The sequence below is a fragment of the Papio anubis genome, chromosome 9, assembly GCF_008728515.1.
Source record: "Papio anubis isolate 15944 chromosome 9, Panubis1.0, whole genome shotgun sequence".
Lineage (NCBI taxonomy): Eukaryota > Metazoa > Chordata > Mammalia > Primates > Cercopithecidae > Papio > Papio anubis.
In genome coordinates this window covers 38,654,200-38,682,029 of record NC_044984.1, presented here as the reverse complement: position 1 = coordinate 38,682,029, position 27,830 = coordinate 38,654,200, and the positions used below count along the sequence as shown (strand labels likewise).

The 27,830-nt window shown below is 40.3% G+C and overlaps 1 protein-coding gene across 4 annotated transcripts in view; it reads right to left on the bottom strand.

The window, feature by feature from the left end:
• Positions 1-25,291, bottom strand: part of TMEM117 (transmembrane protein 117) — a 548,292-nt gene extending 523,001 nt beyond the window's left edge. For all 4 annotated transcript variants that reach the window (XM_021922226.2, XM_021922223.2, XM_021922228.2 and 1 more), the window contains exons 1-2: positions 24,887-25,291; positions 16,279-16,583 (exon numbers count right to left, since the gene is read on the bottom strand). In XM_021922226.2, coding sequence (XP_021777918.1) covers positions 16,279-16,555 — 277 coding nt within the window. In that variant the 5' untranslated portion in view covers positions 16,556-16,583; positions 24,887-25,291. The remainder of the gene's footprint in view (positions 1-16,278; positions 16,584-24,886) is intronic.
• Between the last annotated feature and the right edge of the window lie 2,539 nt (positions 25,292-27,830).

The window sequence follows — 27,830 nt, the reverse complement described above, 5'->3', positions numbered from 1 at the left end:
TTCAGTAATCTGTTTAAGCTCTAAATAGAAGCAGGGGAGCAACCCAGAAATAAATGGATAGGGTCATTTTCATGTGCCTGAACTAGCAGACTCATGGCTGGGGTTGTAACAGGGAAAGAATCTGAGAGGTCTGTGAACCTCCATCTCTACACCCCCTCCCCCACATGGACAGAACATCTATTCATCCCTAGAGAAAGAAAGACGCTTTTCTTCCTCTATGGGGGGATCTGAGAGTCAGAACTTTAAAGACAATCAACTGTGACTTCCCCACATGGCTGCCTCCAGGACCACACTCCCCACCTCCACTGCTGAAAATACTATTACAAAGCTAGCACTGCCTCCACCACTGACAGGGATGGGGAACAGGCACAGAGAAGAATCTCTCTTAAAAATTATTAAGTAACTCAGCCTTCCTAAAAAGCATCTTCCCTCACTTCTAAGTTCCACTGCAGGGAGGGAAGTGAGGTGGACAGCCCCATAAAGGAGCCATAATGGGGAGCTGAGAAGAGTAAAGGAACTGCCAGAATAAAAATCACAGATCCTGCATTCTCTCGGAATAAGCTAAGACAATGAGCTCAAGGGCGTCACTAAAACACCAACTTTAAATACACCATATTTAATTTACAAACTAAATAAAGCTATACAGATTTATGTTTATTGGCATCTCCCGTTTACTTAAGGAGGGAAGACTTGTTACAAAGGGACCCTACGACCGGCTGTCCCGCCTCCCTCCACTTCTCCTCCTACTCTCTTTTCTGTTCCCTCTGCTCCAGCCACTGACCTCCTTGCCACCTTGTTCACCAAACACTCTCAACACACCACACTTTGGGGCTTTCAGAGCTGCCCTGCCCTCTTCTTGGGATGTCTTCCCCAAGAAAGCTACATAGGTTGTTTCTTCACCTTCTTCAGGTCATCTCATTACAGAGAGAATTCTGGGAATTCTCGGGACCCCTCCCTAGACTCTCCCTGCTTTATTACTCACCACAGCATTTATTGCCCTCTGATATATAATGATTTGTTTATTATCCATCTTTTCCTACTAGACTGTAAGCTCAGTCACGGCAGGGACCTTGTTGGGTTCAATGCTGGATCCCCAGGGCCTAGAAAATTCTAAGTGTTTACTGAATGAACAAAATCAAGCCCTATATCATTAAGGCTCCTGTACTTTGCAAATAAGACAAATTAATGAGCATGATCCACAAATTCAACAAGTGCTAAGCTTCAAAAAAGAAATTCTTCGCACACTGGGACCTGTCGGGGGGTGAGGAGGCTAGGGGAGGGATAGCATTAGGAGAAATACCTAATGTAGCTGATGGGTTGATGGGTGCAGCAAACCACCATGGCACGTGTATACCTATGTAACAAAACTGCAAGTTCTGCACATGTATCCCAGAACTTAAAGTATAATAATAATAATAAAAAGAAACTCAATGACATTAACACCTTCATAGCTTAATATCAGTGAGCATAGATCTGCTTTTTCTTAAAGTCTCTTCTAGTGCCACAAATAACCAACAGAACCATACATTTGTTTCTTTCAGCAAACTTGGAGAATAAAGTAAGATGATCTAATGATAATTTAAGTTGCCAATTTTAGAAATAGATTGTTATGCCTTATGTTCAGTATATGATGGGAAAGGACTCAGGGAACAGAACTCTTTAAAATGATGTTATTTAGAAGAAAAGTGTATTTGTACTATCAGTCTTCCTCACATATTCTCTTCCTTCCTTCCCTCCTTTTCATTCTCATTGCCACCACTTCTAAGTCAAGCCTTGATCACTTGAGGTCAGGTACATCCCAGCAACTGTGGCATACCTCCCTGCCTCAAGGCCAACTAAGCCCACATGCATTTTCCTACAATACTGTTTTGATCTTGTCATCCTTGTGATCAAAAACTTTTTCTTCTTCGACTTCATATATATTCTGGTTTTTTCCCACAATAAGTTTATACAACTTTTTAAATTTACAAATCAAGAAGGGAGGGATATGCTCCATGGCTTTCTATCATTTTCAGAATGAATTTTAAGCTCCCAAATCTGGAATTCCAGAACCTCCACAATTTGCACTGAAGCTTCTCTTTCCTGCTGCCAGTCTACCCAAAACTACTGATCCAGGAACACTGGCCTGTTCACGTTTTACACTGCAACCATTTTGCCCTTTCCTTCCCCACAACTTTGTGCTTGCCATTTCTCCAGCTTGGAAGGCCCTCCTCCCTCCAACAGAATTCCACTGGAGTTGCATGGTAAAGCTCAGGTTCAGACACAGGAAATGCAGAAAGTGATCAAACACAGAGACGTCTTTGGGATAGTCACCATTGTTAGAGGTGCTCAAAGATTGGCTAGAAATGTAACAAGGAAGCTCTCACCAATTCCATTCACTCTGAGATTCTATGATTCCCACAAACTCCTATTTCACTAGGAAGCTTTATTTGATTATTTATCTTGGGTATGACTTCTAGACCTCTTCAAAAGAGACTGTCCCTCCCACTCACACTGCAGTGTTAGCAATTATCATATTTGATAATTTTCCCTCCTAAAAGGCAGAGGCTCATGGCACCTGGTGCTTTCCCTTGCAAATGATAGATATTCAACACATTTGTCAATGATGATGTTGAAAAACAGCACAGTTCAAACAGGAATAAATTGGAAAGGACATAAAAAGCACTCTTCCCTGGGATACTAAAGAGTAAGTTCCAACTCACTCTCTCAGGTTTGTGTGTATTTGCTGGTTACTCTTAGCTAGTCTGTCCATTTCAATGGCCACATCCTCAAGGACACACAAAGTATCATAACAAGCATGGAGTAGCCTAAGAATATCTGGATTTCACTCCTCTAAAATTAAAGGGAAAAAGTATAGTCCAGCCAAGAATGTTAGGTTACTGATGGCCACAAGGACAGGAAGCACTGTACTGAGTTTCTCCAGGATCCACAGCAATGATAGACTTTGTCCTAAAACTACAGAACTTCTTGTGGGGGCAACTAAATGACTTTCTTTAACTAAAAGAGAGAGCTGGTCAAGCAGGAGGCGGTGCCAGAAAAAGATGCCAGAACACAGGCAATACAGAGCAAAACTGTAGGGAATGGCCTAGCACAATCCGGTCTTAAGGCAGACAAGGCACACCAGCTGCCAATTCGCCATCTGGGATGCCTGAAAAGGCGCCTGTCTGGGAATCAGGAGGCTTCAGTTTATGTTCCAATTTTACTGCTGGCTACTGTTATGACCTTGGAGGCAGGCAGATCAACCCTGTACATTTCTATTTACCCATCAACAATAACTCTGGGTCACAGCCAAGATAGGAATACAGATTAAAAACAATAGGACTGCTTGGACCACCTGTGATACTCAAAATCAGATATACAGTGTCAAGGCCACCACTGTAAAACAACTAAAGCCTGTCTTTGGAGAAGCCCCTTATTCCAGTCTGACCCTCTGCATATCCCTAAATCTTCTAACAGCTTTTCTTTGACCCCACTTCTATCCAGAACCCTGAACAGCAACATAGTTACCATATCAGCACATTGGCCTACTTCCTCCCACCTGCCACCACTTATTTATCCTTTGGGTACAGATCTCTCAATGATGGGATTGTCAACATCCTTGTTAGTTCATCACACCTCTCAAGTAGCATAATATTTTAAACCCGGTGAAAATATCTTCAAGAAATGATTCTAGTTGTAGGAACTAGTAAAAGATAAAAGGAAACAAATCAGGGGAAAATTCTGGCAGCATCCTCTCAAATAACACTACTCACCCAGCCAGGACTGATTACCCGATTACTTGAAAAATAAGCAAACTAAGACCTCTACCAACATGGTTTTAAATGAATCAAGTAATCAAGCACTTTTCATTTTCAATTTTACCGTATGTTATTTAGCCAGCTGTCAAATTCCACCCTGGCTGGTTACATCTCACTAAGAGTGAAGTGGTTTCCCTCTGCACCATGTATGTATGAGTCTGCCTTCTCTAATTCCATGTGACAGCCCCCTTTGTGAGAAACTTCTACCATTACCTCCCATAGGTGGGAAATAAGAAAAGGACATGGAGGCAATGATTGGACCTAGTAAGAAAAGAGTCCCTTGGCCCCTGAATTACTCATTTGTATCAAGTACAATAAAAAAAGAAAAGAAAAAAAAAAAAAGTACCTAGAAAGCTACCCTGGTTCGTAATTGCTTAATTATAATGCTCTAACCTAAGTTAAAGTCCTTGAGGTATCCTTTTACAGTGTTTGTATCCTCTGTCCTAGGGGAACTAGAGCAGCCAGATGATTCTATCACACTGAAAGCTGCAGCTCATTGCCCTTTAGCGCTAATGGATGTGCAACTGACTGCACTGCAAACTAATGAAAGCACCTAATAAGCAGGTGTGGGAGGAAATGGCCATGTACTTGGGACTTCCAGCCTCACCTTCCTTCACTGCTGTAGGAGAGAGAACATAATAGGAACATAAAGTAACAAGATTAGCTTTTTGAAAAGGGCTACAAAGTTCAGTAGCTGAAACACACCAAATCTCCCTCTGAAGAAGGGCCTTCCTGGGGATTTTTTAAAACATCGAATATCAATAATTTTCCAGTTTACGTTTCCTAATCTATCTCACGTCTTTTTAAGGAACTGCTTTTTTATTTTATTTTTTTATGAGTGTTCATAGCAGTTTTATTTGCAATATAAAAAACTGGAATAAAAATAGAAATGTCTATCAACAGATATTATGGGTAAACAAATTTTGACATATTCACACAATACCAGTCAGAAACAAAAAGGAATGAAGTATTGATACATAAAACAGGAATGAATTTCAAAATTATGCTGAATGAAAGAAGCCAGACAAAAAAGAGTATACACTGTTATGTTTTCATTTATATAAAATTCTAGACAATGCAAACTAATTTATAGTTGACAGGAGTGGTTTGGAGAGGGAGGAGGAGGATTGTGATGGGATATGAGGGACTGTTTCATAGTGATAGACATGAGGAACTGCTTTTTTAAATTTCTTATGCCAGAAGGTCACTCCAAACTTTGAAATAACATTTTTCTCTAACTTAAATTCTGTTGGTCACTTTGGGCTCTAAAATTACTTACTCTGTGAAAAAGGACTGGTTGTTGACAATTCAAGCACCTAGAAGAAGTATTATTCCAGCACTCAGCGCAGACTGGTTGAGAATGAAGATGGTGACACAACATTAAATATTTGTCATGAGTATCAAATATAACATTTTGAGGGGGGCAAAGCTTAAAACTATAGATATTCTAAATGGCATTTGGCTATATAGACAATGTCTGTTCATATAATTTCCCCAAAAATGTCCTTAGCACTCTGATAATACAATTCTTAAAATAATCAGTTGTTGACATTTGCCCTGAGTAGTCATAAATACAGTTTTAATATACTCTCAACGACCATGATAACTTGTTGGTTATTTATACTATTCAGTTATTCAGATCTCAAATTAACACAAAGGAAGTCAAACCATACCCATATCATTGTATTAAAATAATAGTTTTTTATTCCTAAATATCTAATTATTCATGTTTTGATATTCCTGTATCACCATGACTACCCTGACTATGCTTTTCAGAATCTTTGAATCTTTTCTATTTTGAAATGATAAAATCATATGTGCAGTTCAACATACCAAAAAAAAAAATTCAAACTAAGCTTAAAGCTAAGAAAATAGAAGACAAATAGGCATTTCACTTTATTAAATTCATTATGACAAAATATTGTTGAGTTACTTGGTATTGTATGGGAGACATCCTTTTTGTTACAGTAAAATGAAATACACAAACTAGAATTTGTCTTCTCAAATCTCTGGATATATTGAGAATGCTTTGGTCCCCAGACTTCCTGTTTCAAACTAAAACAGACATAGGTACATAGAAAATAGCAAACCCCTTAATGATTTGCATAATATAAACATAAGAAAAGTACATCTTCAGCAAGTATTCATCTATTGTAGCCATTTAGTTATGAAATTATTCTCTTTTTTTAACTACAGCATTTTAAAAAATCATGATTTTTATGCAGCTGGCTATCTTGGGGTAAGCAAAGATGTATGTATTTCATATATCAGGGAGGCTTATCAGGGAGGCTGAGGTAGGAGAATCACTTGAACCTGGTAGGCAGAGGTTGCAGTGAGCCAAGATCACACCATTGCACTCCAGCCTGAGCAACAAGAGTGAAACTCCATCTCAACAAAAAAAAAAAAAAGAAAAAAAGAAACGCTTATCATAGTCAAGTACAGGTCCATAATTCAGTTTCCACAATTCTGAGATCCAAGAGACTCCGATTTTTGTAACTGATTTATTCGCAAAACCTGACCAAACCTGAATCCATTTAGTAGCAAAACCTAACTTGAACTTACTTGAGTCTACGGTCTTTATTTATCCAACTTAATGTAAATATGTATACATATATACAGAAATATTAGTATGTCTGATGATGGGGTATTTAGCAGGGTGACCTTAAATAAAGGCAAATGCTCTAAATTCTGAAACACATCTGGCCTCAGGGTTTTAGATAAGAAGTGGTAGGCCTGGGCCTGGAGCGGTGGCTCACACCTGTAATCCCAGCACTTTGGGACGCCGAGGCGGGTGGATTACCTGAGGTCAGGAGTTGGAGACCAGCCTGGCCAACATAGTGAAACCCCATCTCTACTGAAAATACAAAAATTAGTCAGGTGTGGTGGCACATGCCTGTAATCCCAGCTACTCAGGAGGCTGAGGCAGGAGAATCGCTTGAACCCGAGAGGTAGAGGTTACAGTGAGCTGAGATCGTGCCACTGCACTCCAGCCTGGTGACAGAGTGCGGTTCAGAAAAAATAAATAAATAAATAAATAAATAATAAAATAGTCTGCCTGCACTAGCTTAATAACACACACCTTTGCTGTTCTGTGAACTGTTCAAGGTAAATGGGCCATCACTTACGTGCTCATGACCTACAGCCATCACTTCCTTAACTCATTATCATCTTCTCTAACCGGATTCTCCTATGGACTTTTTTTTTTTTTCCAGTAGGATAATCAGTCCTCCAGTCTCCCAGCCTAATCTTCCTAGTTACCTTTCATTTCACTCTCACTCTTGCTTACTCATATCCCATCAGTTGTGGAAGTTTCACATGGCCTCATGTACCCCCATCTGCTTGCCTTTGCTCCACCCCTTATCCACCCCTTATTTTAGACTGGTCTGAACAAACTTAAGCCAGAATTATTGCAGGCAGCCCCTAAAATACCTTCTTACTTCCTTTTTACTCCCTGAATCTCTCCTTTTCCAATTCCCCTTAAATTCTGCTTCAAGATTAATCTTGTCACCATCTCACACATTATTCAAATATTTTCCTTGACTTAAAGACCATAATGGAAGAGATAAAGTCTAAAGATAGAAGACTGGCATTTAAAGACCAAAGAATTTTGGTCCAACCTACCTTTTCACTGCAACACCTCTTTCCTAACATAAATTGTTCTCAGTCAAAATGAGCACGAATTCTTCAGCTTTTCCCCCAACTCCAAAAACAGCTGAGTTGTCTCCATCTTCGCTCACACTATCTACTCCAGGACCTGAAATCTGTAATGAATACCGTTCATCATATCTGACTATTTTAATCCCACTCACACTTGAGACTCAATTTAGGTCCCACATGGGCAACAAAGCTTTCTTTCCCTGTCCTGGCCCGCTATGATCCTCTCTCCTAAATTCCCACAGCACTCACAGTCCATACTATTCATTTGATACTCGACACACATTTTCTTGTATCATCACAGTATTTGATTTTTGATGCATATGTATCCTGTCTTTTTAACCAGATTTTAAATTCCTTGAAATCAGAGACTATGTCTTATATTTTATGTATGAACAAATAAGTACCTTTCTATATCTTACAATAAAAAGGCAATACTGGGCCGGGTGTGGTGGCTCACGCCTGTAATCCCAGCACTTTGGGAGGCCAAGATGGGCAGATCACGAGGTCAGTAGATTGAGACCATCCTGGCCAATATGGTGATACCCTGTCTCTACTATAAATACAAAAACTAGCTGGGCATGGTAGCAGGCGCCTGTAATCCCAGCTACTCGGGAGGCTGAGGCAGGAGAACAGCTTGAACCTGGGAAGCAGAGGTTGCAGTGAGCCAAGATCGTGCCACTGGACTCCAGCCTGGCAACAGAGTAAGACACTTTAAAAAAAAAAAAAAAAAAAAAAAGGCAACACTGGCAAAGACAACATGTAAAGGATGAAGAAACATTAATTTACTTAATCAAATGTATTGAATGCTACTGTGCCAGGCATTGTTTTAGGCACTGAAGATTAAAAGGTAAGCAAGATCAACATAATCTCTCTCACTCACCAGTTTCGGGTATGGGTATAGCTGTGAAATCATACATTAATGAAACAATTTTACAAGCAAATACATGTTTGGAAAAGGAACTCTGCAGTATTAACAGGCTTCGAATCGTTTTCAGATGCTACACCTACCACCTCATTCTGAGGTGGCCTGCTTTCCAACCACTCCAGTTCCAGCTAAGTAATACCTTCAATGAATACAAAGAACATCATTCTTGTTAAGAGACTGACAGCTCCTTATGGTGGAGGTCATCTGACAATGTGTTAAAAGGGCAGTGTTAAAAAGAAAATGGCAACTAATAAAGGATCTCTGCACATGTTGGAAAACAAAAGTAAAAGAGAGAAGACAAATAACAGGAAAGGAGTTTGTCTGAAAGATACATTATTACAGTCTTGATGTTCTAAAATCCATCCTCAGATAAAGCTATTCAATCAAAGTAACTTGAACCCTTATCACTTTGCCCTTCATAGAAATGTTTTCATGAAATAAAGCATCACAGACTTGCTTTCATGATTAAATTTTTTTGTTTGTTTGTTTTTGAGATGGAATCTCACTCCGTGCCAGGCTGGAGTGCAATGGCACAATCTCGGCTCACTGCAACCTCTGCCTCCTGGGTTCAAGCGATTCTCCTGCCTCAGCCTCCCAAGTAGCTGGGACTACGGGTGTGCGCCACCATGCCCAGCTAATTTTTGTATTCTTAGTAGAGACAGAGTTTCACCATGTTGGCCAGAATGGTCTTGATCTCTTGACCTCATAATCCACCCATCTCGGCTTCCCAAAAGTGCTGGGATTACAGGCGTGAGCCACCGTGCCCAGCTGATTAAATGTTATACTCTGCACTTTGATGAACGTTTGCTTTAAGACACAAGAATATGAAATCCATTTCTGCATTTGCCACTTCACCATTCAACATCTCCAAGCACAAGACAAAAGAAAAGCTTTACCAAAATTTATGACAAGGAAGTTCTACAACTAGGTACAAAGAAAAATACCTTTGTGGAGCTTACAATTTTCATCACTGCTGATAACCACAGTGATGTAGTTTCCCCTTGTGCCCAGCTCTGAGGAAGCTCAAAATCAAGTAAGGTTTTGAAATTCATGAAATCAAAACAAATTTGTTTCTGCCTTTTCTGTGGTCCTGATTTTCTACTTCTACTGTATTATGCATATATGTTGTAAATAATTTAAATTCCTTTTTGCAATAAAAATTATTTCTTGAATAAGCTCAAGAAATTAAATTCTCCTTGTAGATAGGTCCTAACTGTCAGCATAATAATTTTGGATGTCTCTATTCATGGATATCTCTAAAGTATAATCCCCCAAAAAGCTAGGATGCATTATTAAAACACATAAAAAAAAAAAAAACTAGAATCATTCAAGCAAATGAAAGAGAGAGGTACTGGAAGAGTATAAACTGACATTCCAATGGAACCTAACTTTTATAAGTCCTCATATAATACCTAAAGATTCTGTTTTAAACTAAAAAAAAATTCTAAACTTATCAATTCTGATTTCAGAATTGCTCCTGAATTATGTTACTACCTAAAGAGTAACAAAAACCTAATATTTATGTCTCACAGAAAAATTAAATTTATAACCAATGAAGTATATTAAATCATGTGCTCACAGAATAATTTGCTCTTTCTCACACATCCCTTAAATTGGGAATACTTATTGTTCTTCTGGAATCTACTAAGAAGAGACTTCCCATAACAAAATAAATGAAGGAAGACTTATAAGTTGATTAAAAGAAAGGGATAGTGGCATTCTATATAATATTTGTATTTGGCATTTTATTAGAGAATTATATTAAAAAGCTGTTGAGTTGATTTCAAGAAATGATTCTGATCATTTTTGTAAGCCATTCCAATATTTCTGTAACAAAAATTTCTGTGCTTGTCATTAGCAATCCCACCCCTTCCAACATACATACATCATCCTCATCATCATTATCACCTATCAGAAGCTTGCATGTACAAATTGTTAAATATGTCCTTTTAAAAATGAATTATGAATAAATGCTAATTATTTGAGAACCAGGGCAGAAACATTTGTCATATACCAAGCCAATAAGAATATCTATGTTTGCATTAAATTTTTAATTCTTTTCCATATCATTGCATGGCTGTGACTCTTTGGTACAAGTAGTCACAAGTGGGAGCTGAAGAGAAGACAACTGAAGTCTTACAGGAGGGAGTCAGAGAAAGTGCCACAGAGGAGATAATGCTGGAACTGAGATTTGAAGGAAAATGGAAAACTAGCCAAGGTGACAAAGCAGAGAGGAGCATAATGGGCATGGAAGAGTACATAGGCAAAAAACACTGGGACATGAGATAACATGGCAAGTTTGAGAACCAGCAAATATTTCCCTGCAATATGTGGAATGTGAAAAATCAGGTTTGGAGTGAGGAAAGAGTAGATCATAAACAGCTTCGAGTATCAATCAAAGGAGTTTAGATTTTATTCTGTTGGTGGTTCTGCAGGTCAAAGTAACTCCATCTTAAATGCTAATCCATTATGTTGACTTCTGATCAACCCTAGTTCTGGGAAGGCCTCTAAGATTTTTACTTACCATGAATCCTTCCCTTAAGCAAATTCTCTGTGGTGTATAAGCAAGCCCTGGGTCTGGAGAATAACAGGGCAAGGATACGTCACCTCACAGGTACCGAGATATGGCTTCTGTTAATAAGTCCCTATTAAATGTTGTTTCCTGTGAAAATGGATATGCCAGCCTCTTTCTTCAGCCTCTCAGCTTCCTCAGTCTTTGGGGATAGGTTTGCAAAGACCTACTCACCACAGAAGAGTGACAGAAGCCATTTAGCAATATGGAAAAAATAATTCCACTAGCAAAATCCATAATGAACAAGAGGAGCAGATAACCATTAGGAGGAAATGATTAATAGTTCATGAAGTAAGGAAGAATCAATTGCCATGAGCAGAGACAGAAGAAGACAAGTTCAAAGTTTATTATGAAATTTGATCAGAGAATGAGAGGGGACAAGTTTGGAGTTCATCAGGAAATTAAATCAAGAGTCCTCACCATTTACAGAAGGTTATGATTCCTTCTCTAATATTCCATAAAATTTCATAGGTTTTTTAGTAAGAGAAAAAGGAGAAGGAAATTGCCAAATAGAAGAAATCAAGCTGAATACATCATATAATCTTTCCTACTGTAAGTAAAAAAAAAAAAATAAAAAAAATACAACTCACTTCCATTATTTTAAAATAATTTGTACTTAATAAACCACTTGAAATCAAAAGTGCTTTTTCAGGGCTGATTACTTATATCACCAGGAGAATTAAAATGTAAGCCACAACTGAAATGTGATTTTAGTATAAGAGATAAAAGTTTGCAACAGAATAATTTAACAAAATGTAGTGATTACAAAACCAAATGTCCTGTTTATAATTCACACCATTAGCTTAATGGTGTGATTCTCAATCTTCAATACAGGCAGATGACTTTTCTCCAAACTAGATATTTTGGTCTAAATTTGCCTTAGCTTCCTACGCTGAGAAAATTTTCTCGAATGGAATCCAAACACATCCAGCCATTGCTTGTAACAGGTATCTATTGTTTTGTCTCCCCAGCACTCTCTATCCATTTTTGGAAAATGACCCACTTCCATTCACTATCCACCCTTATCCTCTTGTATCCATATAATTACTATGCAGGACATGATGCTTGTTTAATGTTTGGTGGATGATCCAACTAACATTGAGTTCCTAAATATTCTCTGTGTCAATGACCCATCTCTCCACTCTACTTTAGGACTCACTCTCTAAAGACCACACCCTACTTGGGAATCACTACTGAAGAATGGTTTACTTCTGTTACAACATGTCATGTGACCACACCCACCAATTCTTTCCTTTTTCTTACTCCCATCTCACCTGTTGAGCCTCATCCAAATCTTCAGGCCCCTGCCCACTCCTCCCAGACTGTTATGGGAAGTCAGGGACCCTGAACAGAGGAACCGGTTGGAGCCGTGGCAGAGGAACATAAATTGTTTTTCATCTTAATACGGACATTTATCATTTCCCAAATAATACTTTTATAATTTCTTATGCCTGTCTTTACTTTAATCTCTTAATCCTGTTATCTTTGTAAGCTGAGGATATACGTCACCTCAGGACCACTGTGATAATTGTGTTAACTGCACAAATTGATTGTAAAACATGTGTGTTTGAACAATATGAAATCAGTGGACCTTGAAAAAGAACAGAGTAATAGCGATTTTTATGGAACAAGGGAAGACAACCATAAGGTCTGACTGCCTGCAGGGTTGGCAAAAAGAGCCATATTTTCTTCTTGCAGAGAGTCTATAAATGGATGTGCAAGTAAGAAACATATCGCTCAATTATTTTCCTAGCAAGGAATATTAATATTAATACCCTGCGAAAATAATGCGTTCCCAGGGGAAGGTCTATAAATGGACGCTCTGGGAATGTCTGTCTTGTGCAGTTGAAATAAGGACTGAGATAAACCCTGGTCTCCTGCAGAACCCTCAGGCTTACTAGGGTTGGGAAAACTCAACCCTGGTAAATTTGTGGTCAGACCAGTTCTCTGCTCTTGAACCCTGTTTTCTGTTAAGATGTTTATCAAGACAATGCACTGCTGAACATAGACCCTTATCAGTGGTTCTGTTTTTGCCCTTTGCCCTGTGATCTTTGTTGGACCTTTATCAGTGGTTCTGCTTTTGCCCTTTGCCATGTGATCTTTGTTAGGCCCTTATCAGTGGTTCTGCTTTTCGTTCTTTGAAGCACGTGATCTTTGTACCTACTATCTGTTCTTACACCCCCTCCCCTTTTGAAACCCTTAATAAAAACTTGCTGGTCTGAGACTCAGGTGGGCATCACAGTCCTACCAATATGTGATGTCACCCCTGGCATGCCAACTGTAAAATTCCTCTCTTTATACTGTCTCTCTTTATTTCTCAGCAGGCCAACACTTATGGAAAATAGAAAGAACCTACTTTAAAATATTGGGGGCGGGTTCCCCCAGTACCAGACCATCATCTCCCTCACCTGTTTTCCACGTCCAACCACAATCAGTCAATCCCCTATCAGTCAAAATGAATAATGCTTTTCCTGTAACTCTCCATTTATTTTCCATCCTTTGTTTCCAATACAGCAAGCCTGATCAGTCTCCACCCAGATGAATCATGTTCAAATTCTCTTCTGGATGACTGAACTCTCAAAAAGAACACTGCTCAACAATCCAGACTGGTATCATTCAAATTTATAGTGGCTAACAACCCTCATGATAATCAGCAACCCTTTCATTTGTTCTGAGTCAGTTCACTTCCCAACTCCCTAGGGCCACTGTTCCAAACCTTAACCACTTCCTTAAACCGCTTGCATCATCAAGCCCCTCCATCTTTATCGTCAGATCTTCTTTTTCACAGTAAAACAGAGGTTAGCAGATTAAAGAGATATCAGGTTATCAGCTTTAACAGACAGAAGAATATTCACCTTCCTGTTCCTCCACCTCAAACATACCTAATGGAGTACCAATCTTTATCTCACTCATGCCTATATTTGAGAAACCAGGGTCTCTCCTCTTTTCCTCTCCAAGCCACCATTTCTACCTGTGTCTTAAGTCTGAGACCACAGAAACCTTCAGAGATGTTGTCTTTCTTCTATATCTTTTTACCTCCACTTTAGCTCCTTCTCCCACGAATATAAGCAGGTCAATTAATCTTATCCCCCAAATAAAACTATCTGCCCCACCAACAACAACAAAATGTTCCCTTGGCCCTTCTTCCATTTTTAGCACTTCTCCATTTCTTTCTTCTAGTTTCTCACCAAATGTCTAGAAACTATGTGCATCTATACATATGTGTGCCTTTTATACATATAAGCACAGACAATAAATATAAAATATGCGCATTTTATATATTTATACAATAGAAACATGGCAATAGTGTAAGGAATACACAGAGAAAAAATATATATATAATACTATGTGTATGTGTGTGTATGGATATTTATTTATTTATTACTTAAAACATTGCCATGGTTTCTAATCCAACCTCTAGACCAAAAATACCTTCAGTAAGTCACCTATTTATCTTATCACTGCTAAGTCCAAAGCTCTATCTAAATTTTCTTCCTAATTGACCCAACTACAGCATTCAAAACTACTTTATTTTCCCCCATTGCATACAGAGTGTACATTTATTTGTTTAGTCTTTCTCTCTCCTGTAGGAACTAAGTTTTTATGAGGGCAAAGACCTTGCCGGTTTGATTCACTGTCTAGAATTGTGTCTGGCATGTTATAAGCGATGAACATTTATTGAATAAATATCACCTACCTCTAGGCAAAAATCGGTTAGTTCAGAGATGGGAACCACACCCTGAGACAACTTCACACTCTCCACTGAGAGTTTAAACTTGAGACTAGGAAAGTCAACCCAGTCTCTTTAGGTAATAAAAATTCACCTTCAGTGTAAAAGGAGAATAAAGCAGATAATACAGAGAAAGTGAGACAAATAGCATCCTAACAGATTTCAAGCCCTTGGTTTCATTTATCCCAATGTCCCAATGTCCCTGTCACTTCATTCTATCCTTGGTCTCTGAAATATCCTAACATCCTTATAGTAAGTTACCTTTTTAACTTAAACTAATTTAGTCTCTTCTTCTGTCATTATCAAGAGATTCCTTACTAATATACTATTCTTTGGTTGGATAGGTTCAAAAATAAACATCCTAAAGCCAATGTTCAAAAAAAAAAAAAAGAGAGAGAGAGTAAAAGTTTACAGTTCCAACTCCCTGAATGAACAATATGTGTAAAATATATTTAACGAAAATGTGGTGTGATATGGAGTCATTTTCTTTATGATTTATAAACTCTCTGACACACTTAGGTACTATTTACGGGGGGGGAAGCTATTTTCTTGTTCATATCTTCTCTAACAAAGATTACGTATATATCACCATGGAATACTATGCAGTCATAAAAAAGGATGAGTTTGTGTCCTTTGTAGGGACATGGATGCAGCTGGAAACGATCATTCTGAGCAAATTATCACAAGGACAGAAAACCAAACACCATATGTTCTCACTCACAGGTGGGAACTGAACAATGAGAACACTTGGACATATGGCAGGGAACATCACACCCCAGGACCTGTCATGGGGCTGGGGACAGGGAGATGGACAGCATTAGGAGAAATACCTAATGTAAATGTTGAGTCAATGGGTGCAGCAAACCAACATGGCACATGTATACCTATATAACAAATTTGCACGTTGTGCACCTGTACCCTAGAACTTAAAAGTATAATTTAAAAAAATTTAAAATTTTTAAACAAGTTTTCAAAAAAAAAAAGATTATGTATATATTCATTTTATTCCTAATGCTTTTTTTTTTTTTCTTTTTTGAGATGGAGTCTCGCTCTGTCACCCAGGCTGCAGTGCAGTGGTGCAGTCTTGGCTCACTGCAACCTACGCCTCCCACGTTCAAGCGATCCTCCTACCTCAGCCTCTCAAGTAGCTTGGATTACAAACATGCACCACCACACCGGGCTAATTTTTGTATTTTCAGTAGAGATGAGGTTTCACCATGTTGTCCAGGCTGATCTCGAACTTCTGACCTCAAGTGATCCACCCACCTCGGCCACCCAAATTGGTGGGATTACCAGCGTGAGCCACCACACCTCCCCGAATGCTATTTTTTTGAAATGAAGTTTGGTACTAATTTTACCTCATGCTAATTTTCCGTAGACAGTAGGAAAAGTAAACCATTAACAGAGAGTAGTTGAAAAGTAAACCATTAACCGAGAGTAGTTGAAGAACCCAGTTACAACCACACATAACAACTTTAAGGCAGGAGGACAAACTAAAATGTCTCCTACATTGGCATTTAGAAACAGTAAAGTTGTATCTTGGAAAATATAAATTAAATAATGAGCAATACTACATTTCATGGGTCATGGTACTTACCAAACAAACGCTGATGGAACAGAAATTTGCCAGCTATTAGTCCTGTGAGAATGGCAAGTAGCCATAGAAGCACCTTCAAAATCCTCCAGCCAACTCCTCTAGGGTATTTATTTGTAACAAATGAAAAACAGTTTCCAACAACAATAACATTGGCTTCTGTTTGGCTATGAGAAACCGGGTCCTCCGCAAATATTAAGAAGTTAAAGAAGATCACCAAGTAAGCCACAATCATGCGAGACCAGGGATGCTGGAAATAATAACGAAAGTCTTTACCCATTCTTCAAAACTCGCAGTTCGTAGTTTACCTGTATAAGAAAAGATAGATAGGGTTAGAGCAGGAAAACAAGTAGTCTCTTCCTTCTTTTTATCAGTTCAGGTTTATAACAGTTCCATAAAAAGGTATTTGGAAAAGATGATACCTGTTCCTACTTATGGCTCCAAGACAAGTCTGAGAATGAGGAAAGCAAATATTGCCCCTTCCCTAACACCTAATCATACCTCTGATCATTTGGAGACTTGGGAAAGAAAAACAATGGAAGAGTAAGGGGAGACGAGGGGATGTGACAGGGCAGAACACTGTCCAAAATTGGGATGGTGACCAAGATGACATGTAGAGGTCCTCCCAGGGGGAAACGCAGAGGTGGCACAACCACGGCTCATTGCAGCCTCCACCTCCTGGGCTCAAGCGATCCTCCCACCTCAGCCTCTCCAGTAGCTGTGACCACACGCATGTATTTTCTGTAGAGACAGGGTTTCGCCATGTTGGTCTTGAACTTCTGGGCTCAAATGATCTGCCCAACTAAAGTTCCCAAAGTGCTGGGACTACAGGTGTGAGTCACCATACTTGGCCTCCTGTTTTTGATTATTACAAAATCAAAACGATATAGAGGTAAAATGAGCATATATTAATGAAAGTTAAACAATATTCTCTCCTCTGTCCAAATCCCTCTCCTCAGAGTTATGACTGCTTACAAATTTGCTGTAATTACTTTCAGATCTTCTTCCAAACACTGACAAATGTATATACATGAATAAACTTTTATTAAAATGTTCACAGTCTAGTTATCAAATAATTTCAACAGAGAGTAAGTTCCATGAAATAGCTAAGTCTACGGAAGAGTAGTAGCCCACAGAAAGGACTGGGCAATCCTTTGCATTGGGTGAATGAGAAGAGGAAGATTTCACAAAAGATATCACCAAGTTTAAGGTTGGAGGATTAGCATAATTTTTTTTTAGTGAAGAAGGGACGGATAGAAGGCAAGCCACTCTAGGCAGTGGCTACGGCACATCCAAAGGCACAGGGCACTGCAAAATATGTAATATGCCTACAGTAGTGGGTCCTAACCTGAATATGTGCACTGGAAGTACATAGCCATCTTAAAATGAAAATGTTCAGGCCCACCTCCAAAGTCTTGCTCAGCTCCTCCCTCTTCCCTCTTTGGGAACCAGCCTGCCCATAAAGAACACAAGCTGTAACTTCCACATGAAGAGATCTGTCTGGGTCCACCAGGGCTTGTAAGTGGATGATTATGTCTATGTAGTTCTGGTGTTTGGTGTTCGTGAGCCCATTTGGCTCTCAGACTAAACTGTGTCTGTTTTTCAGCAACAACACTGATTAAATCTTAGATATCAAAAATAATACAGACAAAAATTTGACTGCCATCTGCCAATTCATTTTTCTTCTCTCCCAATTTGTTTAGAATTCAGAAAGCGAAGAGGGAGAAGAGGGTCATTTACAAAGTCTACAGCAGTTTACATGCCAGGCTCTGTGCTGGATGTCTGCATGTATCATTGTGTCATTTTTGTCATAACAACCCCCTGAAATACTGTTATTATCATTCCTGCCACTTCATTTTACAGGGTGGAAATTGGGGCTGACACAGATTTTCTAACTTGCCCAAAGTCACCTAGCAGGAGAGCTCTGATCTGAGCCTCTGAGGCCGACCCTAGGTGCTGATCACCATTCTCTGCAGACAGCCAGATCAACTCCTTGCACTTTCCTTGCCTAGAGAACAGGCCTAGGTCCCAGTCCCAGGGATGCCATCCCTTGAATGTCTTCTGGAGACATGTTCTCCTCCAGACACAAATATAAGAACTCTGTAATATCTACTTCTAACGCATAAAAAAAATTTGTGTGTGTGTGGGCATGTGTGTGTGTGAGAGAGAAAGAATCCTTTATAAACTCTGAACACTTGGTGGGGGAGTATCCATTGATAAATACTCTCACTTTATACATGACTGAAATCATAAAGACCATGCCACAAGCCTGAAGTAAGTCAATGGAAGATCTGAGAGCCTCCAAGGCTCCCAAGTCCCAATCCAATATTCTGGGCTGATGAATGCCAATTCAACCCACAATCTTAGTTAATGAGGACTTGTCATGACTATTTTACAAAAGCAATATAAACATGCAAAAGGATTGGCAATAGAATTCAGCCAAGCAAACAGTCACTGTGCCTTGGATTCATAAGCCTTCTAAGCAATTTTAAGTCGCTTGTTATCTCTGTGAACACTCTGAAATCTATCCCCAGGGGCTGTAGCTTGGATCGCCTAGGAATGGTGACTATCTCAAGAGTCTTGTTTTTGTTTTTGTATTTTTCAATATGAGGCTCATCACCTGCTATAGCAGCAGAAACTTAAACGTGTGACTCTCACACCAAAGACAGCAGAGCAAGTAGTGAAGAACAAAAATGAACTTTTACGCATTTTCATGATATTTAATGTGTAAGAATGCCAGAATAGGTTGGTTTTCAACTCAATTTCACACAATACTTTTGGAAGTGTCCAAAGACCACCATTACAAGAAAAATTCATCACTGTTCACCAGTGAGTCATAAAAAAGAAATAGTTCCCATATGCCCATCAGAACTAGAAAGGAGTATTATTTAAGAAGCTGTTATTACAGGTTGCTGTCACTGCTTTTGCCAGTGAAGAATTCTACCACCACCTCCCCTCCCATCATGAACACACACAATTAAGGCAGTAGGAGTTAGAAACACTACTGAAATACCATCATTGTCATTCCTGTCACTTCATTTTACAGAGAGGAAATTGAGGCTCACATGGACTTTGTAACTGGTCCAAAGTCACCTCTCAGAAGAGCTGTGATCTGAGCCTCTGAGGCTGACTCCAGGGCCTTATCACCATTTCCTGCAGACAGCCAGATCAACTCCAATACATACACTCTTGATTCTTTTTTTAAATACATGCATTTTGGAGGCTAGCACATACTTATTTTCTTGTTTTTAACTTGAGAATCTTGCTTCGTGGGCTATGTGATGTCCACATGCTCAAGTTAAATTAGAACATTCAAAAAATTTCAGAGACAGCTGTTTCTCTCCAGCATTTATATTATTTAGGGAAAACGAACTATAGCATTGACCAATAATCCTGCACTAGTACATGATTTTATTTAATTACCGCGGTAATGCCATGAATGCTACTATCACTGCCACATTACAGGAAAGAAAACAAAGGCTCAGAGCAGTTGCTGCCTGTTTAAAATACATAGCAAGTGGAAACATCAGGGTTTGAATCCAGACCTACACCTAGCCCTTAATCTTTCTAATATACCACAAAGCTGGAAGTGTTTCTTCCAGTAAGGTATTTCCCATCACGGTTACAGCTTATTCTGTATTTCCACTAACAGTTTCAACTAGCAGAACAAAATAGGACCCCATTATTGATCATTTAAGCTGGCTGGAATTTATTCTTGCCTCATAATTCTGAAGTTGAAGTGATATCTTCTAGAGGGTCCCAAATTTCAAACCCTTACATAATAATTTGAATTAAACCTCTGCTTATCCTCACTTCATGACTTCGTACACAGGCTGCAAATGTTTGCCTAGTCATCTCAGCCCTACTTTCTTGTTCCTTAGGTACCCCAACATTATCCAGAGACCCAAAGCTGTTTTCACCTCTGTAGTGCACATAAAACATCTTTACAATCAGTATGATCATTTGATGTATCTACTGTTAATTTAAATGCAGGCTTGAGGCTGTTCAAATGGACTTGTGATACAGGGCACACAGTCTGCAAAACCTTTCCATTTTTAAATTCATTTCTATAACCACAGATGATAATGAGCTTTTATCTTAGCTTCTGGCTCATTATAGTGAAATTATCTGTGTATGTGTTTGTCTCCCTCACTTGATCATAAGCTCCTCAGAGAAGTGGCTGTTTACTGCCAGGGCACAGCACAATACTGGGCTCATATTGGGTGATCAGTAGGTATCTATTGGATGAGCTGAGTGGTACACTCACAAAGAGAAGCTCTCTCATTATTTAGGTGAGATGAGAAGAGGGTGGAGCAATCTGCCATTCAACTTCCGCTAAGGCAAACAAAGCGAAGACGAGCAGCGGAGACCAAGGACTACATTGATGACCTGGCCAGTAACAATACTAATGCACCCCCACTCAACTCCCTCTCATTTCAGCACGAGGTGTTAAATTAATATTTCTAAGGCTAACATTTATTGAGCACATACTGTATACCAGACACTATGCTGATGAGCTTTACCAGCATCTCTTAAATTTCATAGCAAACCAATGAAGAAAATATTATTGTCCCCATTTCACAAATATTGAAACGGAGACTTAGAGTTCAGTACCTTGTAAAAAAAAAAAACGAAATTAATTTATATCAGAGCCACAATTTAAACTCAAGCCACCTGGCTTCAACACTCCATGCAATGCCTCCCACACACAAGGACACAAATTCTAAAATCTTACCCTTTACATTAGTTGAAAGTTTCTGATAATAAAGCCATCTGATATAAAAAGAAAAATTCACAGTACTTCTATTTTGTGCAAAGGCACAGAAGAAACTGCCTGGGACTGATGTAGAGATGTATCAGTAGTTGTGTGTGGCTAGAACACTGGGTGCTTGGCATTATCCTGTGAGAGTTAAGGATAATTTGGAGCCAATCCAACAAAGATTATCCAAAAGTGTTGGTCCGTATTTTACTGAAAATAGAGAATTATCAAAGGTTTCAGAGCAGAAGAGACAATCATGCATATAAAAGTGATGATGTACAGATGTGTTAACTCCATAACAACATTCATTCATTCATTTGTTCAATATTTACCACTTGCCTATTTTTTGCCAGGCGCAGGCCTATGTGCTAGGGTAACTAACAACAAAGACCTGTTGCTTGCATCTGATAGTTTCTTTGAGGGAAACAGATATTAAACAAATAAAAATTAAACACAGTATTCAAGAAAGTTCACAGAGAAAATTAAAGCAAGGAAAAGTTAACAGGGAGTGTCAGGTGTGAGGGAAGTTGAAGACCTCATTATAAGGTGACATCAGAAGACAGGCACGAAAGAAGGGAGAGAAGTCAGCAGCTATCTGGGGAAAGTGTGATCCAGATAGAGGGAACAAAAGTTGGAAAGGCTATTGTTGGGTGCAGGTTTAGAGCAAATTAAGGATCTTCAAGGAGGGCAGTATGACTGGATGGGGAGCAGGTGCAGGGGAGTATGAAGGAGGTAGCATCTGATCATGAGCAGGCCTTGAAGCCCTCCTATGTGGGCTTTCACCCTGAGTGGGATAGGAAGCAGAGGAGGGACACAATCTGACTTATATGTCAGAAGGGCCTGTCTGTTTCCTGATTGAAAATATTCTGTAAGAAAGGAGGGCAAGGAACAGAAGCAGGGAAGCTACTGAGGAAGCCGTTGCCAAAGAGATGCAGCAACTTGGACCAAGCAGAGAGAAATTAAGGCAGTTTAAACAACTCTGGTTCTGGACACATCAAAAATAACTACTAAGATTTACTAATACACTGGATGTAGACGTGATCTAGGCAAAATCCAGAATGGAACTACCATTTCCTGAGATGGAAAATGCATTTCCTGAGATGAAGAGGGTTGCAGTATATGTAGACAGCACTTGTAATTAACACTTTTTAGTGCTTTTAGGGGTTAGGCTCTTGGAAAGCACTTTCCACGTATTTTCTCAATTATTCCTGATACCAGCCATTTGCATTTACCAGTGAAGAAACAGAAATTCAGAGAGGTTATGATCTGTCCAGGATCATAAAGCTACCAGCTGACAGAAACAGGTACAACTACCTCTATATAACCCCAAAGTTATTACTCTTAGTTACCATTGTGTGAAGTATAAAATACAGAATAAAATTTCAATGGGAACGAAGTAAGAGTTAAGTACTAAGTGATGACTTGCACCTAGTAGGCCTTCAATACATATTTGCTGATGGATGAATAAATGAATAAACAGATGTATGGATAACAGAAAACAGACCAGCCTGGGTGAGGGGAAAAAAAAAAAAAAAAACTAGGACTCCATTCCAGAGAGAGTACAGTCTGGATAATACACATCCAAATCTGCAAAAGGAGAAATGGCAGAAAGGTGAAAAACCAAATATATAGAATGTCCTCAAAGAGCTACAAACTTTCTAAAGCAATCTCAGGCGGCACAACATCATTTCTGTTTTTGTCTATTGGTGGTATGGGGATGTGGGGGTGGGGAGAGGCAGAGCCCACAAGGAGTATGAAAAGTCTTATACTTACTTTCCAACCTACCTGGTCTCACACACACATATGTACACACGCACACAGACCAGTCCTGAGGTAATGACAGGTCTTAGTATATTATCTTCAATTGTTAGATAAAAAGGCAAGAAAAGATTATATATACCATTTTACATAATGCAAGTGCCTAATACAGGTTTTTAAAAAACACACAAATAGCAATAATAACAGAAATAAAGTTAGAACTTCTTACTTTTAGTCTAATACAAAAGACCACGGGGCTTTTAAATAAACAGCAACCTTTTAAGTCAATCAATAAAACCACTATAAGTGGTTCTGATAGATTCCAGGATAGTATTTGTGGTACCTTAGCTAATTTAGAGGTTTACATCTATAAATCACTTCCTAGATTTTCTTTTCACATTGTTTCAACCTTTAAGTGATTTTTCTTCCCTTGTTCCTATCCTGCAGTCCTTGGGTAAACAAATTGCTTAATCAATGCAAGTTTTTAAAACAGCAACTCCAAAAGCAAAATAGGTCTACTGGTCCTCTGAACAGAGACAACTTTCCATTGAAATGGCAAAATACTTATGAGCCCTAGCACATTATAAAGTTAAAAAATAATCACTACTATATCCTTTAAAAATGTTTAGACCTCCTTTTCAGTGATTTGTTTGTAATAAAGAATTGCCAGCTGGGCGCAGTGGCTCACACCTGTAATCACCGCATTTGGGGAGGCCAAGGCGGGCCGATCACGAGGTCAGGAGTTCGAGACCAGGCTGACCAACATGGTGAAACCCCATCTCTACTAAAAATACAAATATTAGCCAGGCGTGGTGGCATGCGCCTGTAATCCCAGCTACTCAGGAGGCTGAGGCAGGAGAATCCCTTGACTCGGGACGGCGAGGTTGCAGTGAGGTGAGATCACCGCACTGCACTCCAGCCTGGGCGACAGAGCCGGACTCCATGAAAGAAAGAAAAAGAAAGAGAAGAAATTGCCATGGCCATATTCCAAACATAATGCCAAAGAAAAAAAAAACATTTAATTAAATAGAATTCATGTAAAAAGTGTATTTTTTAAAGGCAGCTTAAAGAAGCATGGATAAAACTGACAAGAGCCAGTTTGTCATCACAGGGATGAGAGGGAGGGTGGAATAGGAGGGATAAATGCCTGAGACAAAATGTCAAAATCCATAATTACTTTTAAACTACGAAGACTGGGGGGATAAAAGAAAGTATATCCATGGTCAAATGTCAATACTTTACAACAAAAAAAAATGAGGTTTACAGGGATTCAACTACTTTTATATTCAATAAATTGGAAGACCTCGTTTCTGAAGCCAAAACAAAAACCCTGTAGCTTCCTAGAAGTCTTTCCTTGGATTTCAGACCATATATCATTTATAATTAGGGGGCAATACATATCCTTATATTCAACATACTTTTCCTCATGTTTTTTTTCCTTTTCGGTTCCTGATAAGCATGTGATGTTTACTCCCCTCTCTCTCTCTCACACACACCCACACGCACACACACACTTCATTGTTTCACAGACGGTAGAATACACTTGTGGGCCTGTGGCATTTTCAAAAATAGGAATAAAAAAATAGTTTTATTTAGTCACGATGAAGTTAGCAAACACCCAAACACCCAAGTCTTTGGGTTTTTTTCCCCAAGAACAACACCTACGAACGGCAACCTGTTAATTTAATTAAGAAAAATAGGGCTTTTACTCAGTCCCTAGGCTAGGAATCGCTGAAGCAAGGAAAGTTCAAGGTCTGCTCTCCCACCGTATCTCTGCACCCTGGAGCCGGGAGTTTGAGGGCTCCCACCAACAGCCTTTCGCCCAGGAGTCTCCACTGCCCTTAGCCAGAGGGCTGGCGCGTCCCCCTCCTTCCTTGACACTTCACCCTGCCTCTTTGGCTGCCATCCCCAGGAAGGCAGGAGCACAGGCGCCGGGGAATTCGGGGGCCGGGCCAGGGTTCCGCGGCTGCTTCCGCACTCGCGGGCAGGGACGAGGAGGCAGCCGGGCTGCGGGCGGCAGGGCCGGGAGGGCTCCGCTGCGGCCGGACCGAGCGGCGGGGGAGGCTCGCCCAACGCCCGGGCCCACGTACTCACCCGAAGGGTCCCGCGGAGCGCGGAGCGCGGGGCGACTACACACGGGAGTCGCGGTCAAGCACAGCCCTCGGCGCGCCGGCGGCCTCGCTGGGAAGCGCGGCAAGACGGGCCGGCGGCGTCGCTGCCGCTGCTGCTGTCACGAAGCTATAAATACCGGCTCGGCCCACACCCGCCGCCGCCTACGCCGGGCGCCCTCCGCGCCGGTGCTTCGCCGCGCCGCGCTCCCGCCGCAAAGTCCGCGGCCGCGGGCCGAGCAACGCGAGCGCAAGGGCACCGGCGCCGCGCAGGTGACCGCGATCATGCCAGCTGTGTGCAACCTCTGCAGCTGGAGGCATGGCCTTTCCCAGCCCCCGCCCTCCCGCCCGCACCACGGGCTGACTCCAGCCCGCGGGCAGCGTGCGCCACGGGCCGAGCCTGCCCGGGCCGGCCCACCTCTGCAGCGCTGCAGCTGCAGGAGGGGGACGATTCAGGAACCTGGTGGGGGTTGGGGGGCGGCTGACAGAAAATCAACCATCCTGCAGGGAACCAATGAGGGTCCCACTGGAATGTCCTCGAAGAGCTACAAACTTTCGAAAGCAATCTCAGGTCACAAAACATGATTTCCGTTTTTGTCTGTTGGAAGTGTGGGGATGTGGGGGTGGGGAGAGGCAGAGCCCATGAGTAGTATGAGAAGTCTTCTACTTACTTTCCAACCTGCCTAGTCTCACACACACATTTGTGTACACATACATTCATACACACATAGAGATGCACAAATACACTCATGCATACATATATATACACACATAAGCACAAGTACACACATGCATACACACATGTATACCTCAGCACACATACTCATGCACAATTTTTAAACTTTTTGCAGTCTGAGGCTCTCAGAAGGCTGTCATTCTATGGTACCTAAATGATACCGCTGCGGCATAGGGCAGGAAGACCCTTTGACTACATTTGACCAATTCCTGTCTTCCTGAGTGTAACCTCCTTTCCATCATATATGTGTGGCCTCTGTTTCCTTCCACACCTAATAGCAGCTGCTACCTCAGTTTACCAGTTGCTGAAAATGTGTTAACAGCTGCTATCCAGCATGCTAATATTTCTTGGTAATGGAAGTTATCACTAGTGTATATAATCAAATGGAAAATAGGATAATTTCTATATGCCCATATTAGCAAACTTATGAAGGAAGAGGTAGGCCTTCTCCTGGACTGGTAGCCTGATTCAGGAATGGGTTGGATGGCAAGAGGGAGAACTGAGGTGTCAGCAGATTTTAAGATGGGATGGAGAGAACCATGCCCAAGTGCCACAGGGTAGCTTATCTGCACAGGGATAATTGGGAATTCACTGCCATAATTCCCACTAATTTGACATTTTTCTAGCTTCCAAGAATGACCATATATATATGGTTTTATATATGTGTATATATATATATACCTCTCATGTATATCAGAGTGAACTCAATCCACTCCATAATCAATTGAACTACATGGGTGTCTACTAAAATGAACTTCAGTTCATCAGAACCGAAATGTCATTCAGCAGCTTGTCTTCTGTCTCCTTAAGAAATGGAATCCCCACATCCCCACACCACTATCTATATAGTAGTCAATCATTTGTGGTCATTTTACGGAACTCTTAACTCGTAAGGTTCTCTTTTGTAATGCTTTAACAAGTTTTGCCAGAAAGAGTTGTTGCCTATGCAGCACTTTGTACATTTTACTATTACACTTTTGTTGTTCTTTTTTGCAACTTCTTTTTTCCCCCACTACGCTATGAACTCTTCAAGGGCAGAGACTAAATGTTACTCATCATTGTACCCTTAGTACCTAACATTGTAAGTTATAGTAATGGCTCATAGATACTGGATTAATTCCACATATTAGTCATTATATTCCACTGTGCTTTTATAACTGTAATTAATAGTATTCTCTAAAGAATTTTTAAACTGTTACACGTGGGTAACTATTTAACAAGGGTTCCATATGCTATATTTTCCTTGGATCTCCATTTAAAGCAAGGACTCTTCAGTCAGTTAAAACTGAAAAATAGTAAAACTTCACAAATTACACAGAATACTGAGGTCTGTAATTTACTTCTTTTATTATTACTATTTTTTTTGAGACATAGTCTTACTCTGTCCCCCAGACTGCAGTGCAGTGGCACAATTATAGCTTACTGCAGCCTGGACCTGCTGGGCTCAAGTGATCCTCCCACCTCAGCCTCCAGAGTAGCTGGAACGACAGGCACACACCACCACACCTGGCTAATTTTTGTATTTTTTGTAGAGACAAGGTTTTGCCACATTGTCCAGGCTGGTCTCAAACTCCTGAGCTCAAGTGATCTGCCCACCTCATCCTCTCAAAGTGCTGAGGATACAGGTGTGAGCCACCGTGCCCAGCCTTTTTTTTTTTTTTTTTTAAGAGACAGAGTCTTGCTCTGTCTGTCACCCAGGCTGGTGCGCAGTGGTGCAATCATAGCTCGTTGCAACTTCAAACTCCTGGGCTCAAGCAATCCTGCTGACTCACCCTCCCAAGTAGCTGGGATCACAGGTGCACACCACCACACCTAGCTAATTTTTTAAATTCTGTAGAGACAGGGTCTACATTGCCCACCTGATTGTGAACTCCTGGCCTCAACCCATCCTTCAGCCTCGGCCTCCCTAAGTGCTGGGATTTTAGGGTGAGCCAGAGCACCCAGTTGAGGTGTGTAATTTATAACCCCCGTCACCTCCAGACAAAACAAAATAAAGGAAAATAGGAGGCACTTTCCCTTTCATTGAGAAAGAGACTGAAAAAAACATTGTATTTCAGGGGATAGTGGGGTAAAAATCATTCAGTAGCTTGTCGTCTGTCTCCTTAAGAAATAGAACTCAATCCACTCCATAATCAATTGAAGTACATGGGTGTCTACTAAAATGAACTTCAGTTCATCAGAACCGAAATGTCTG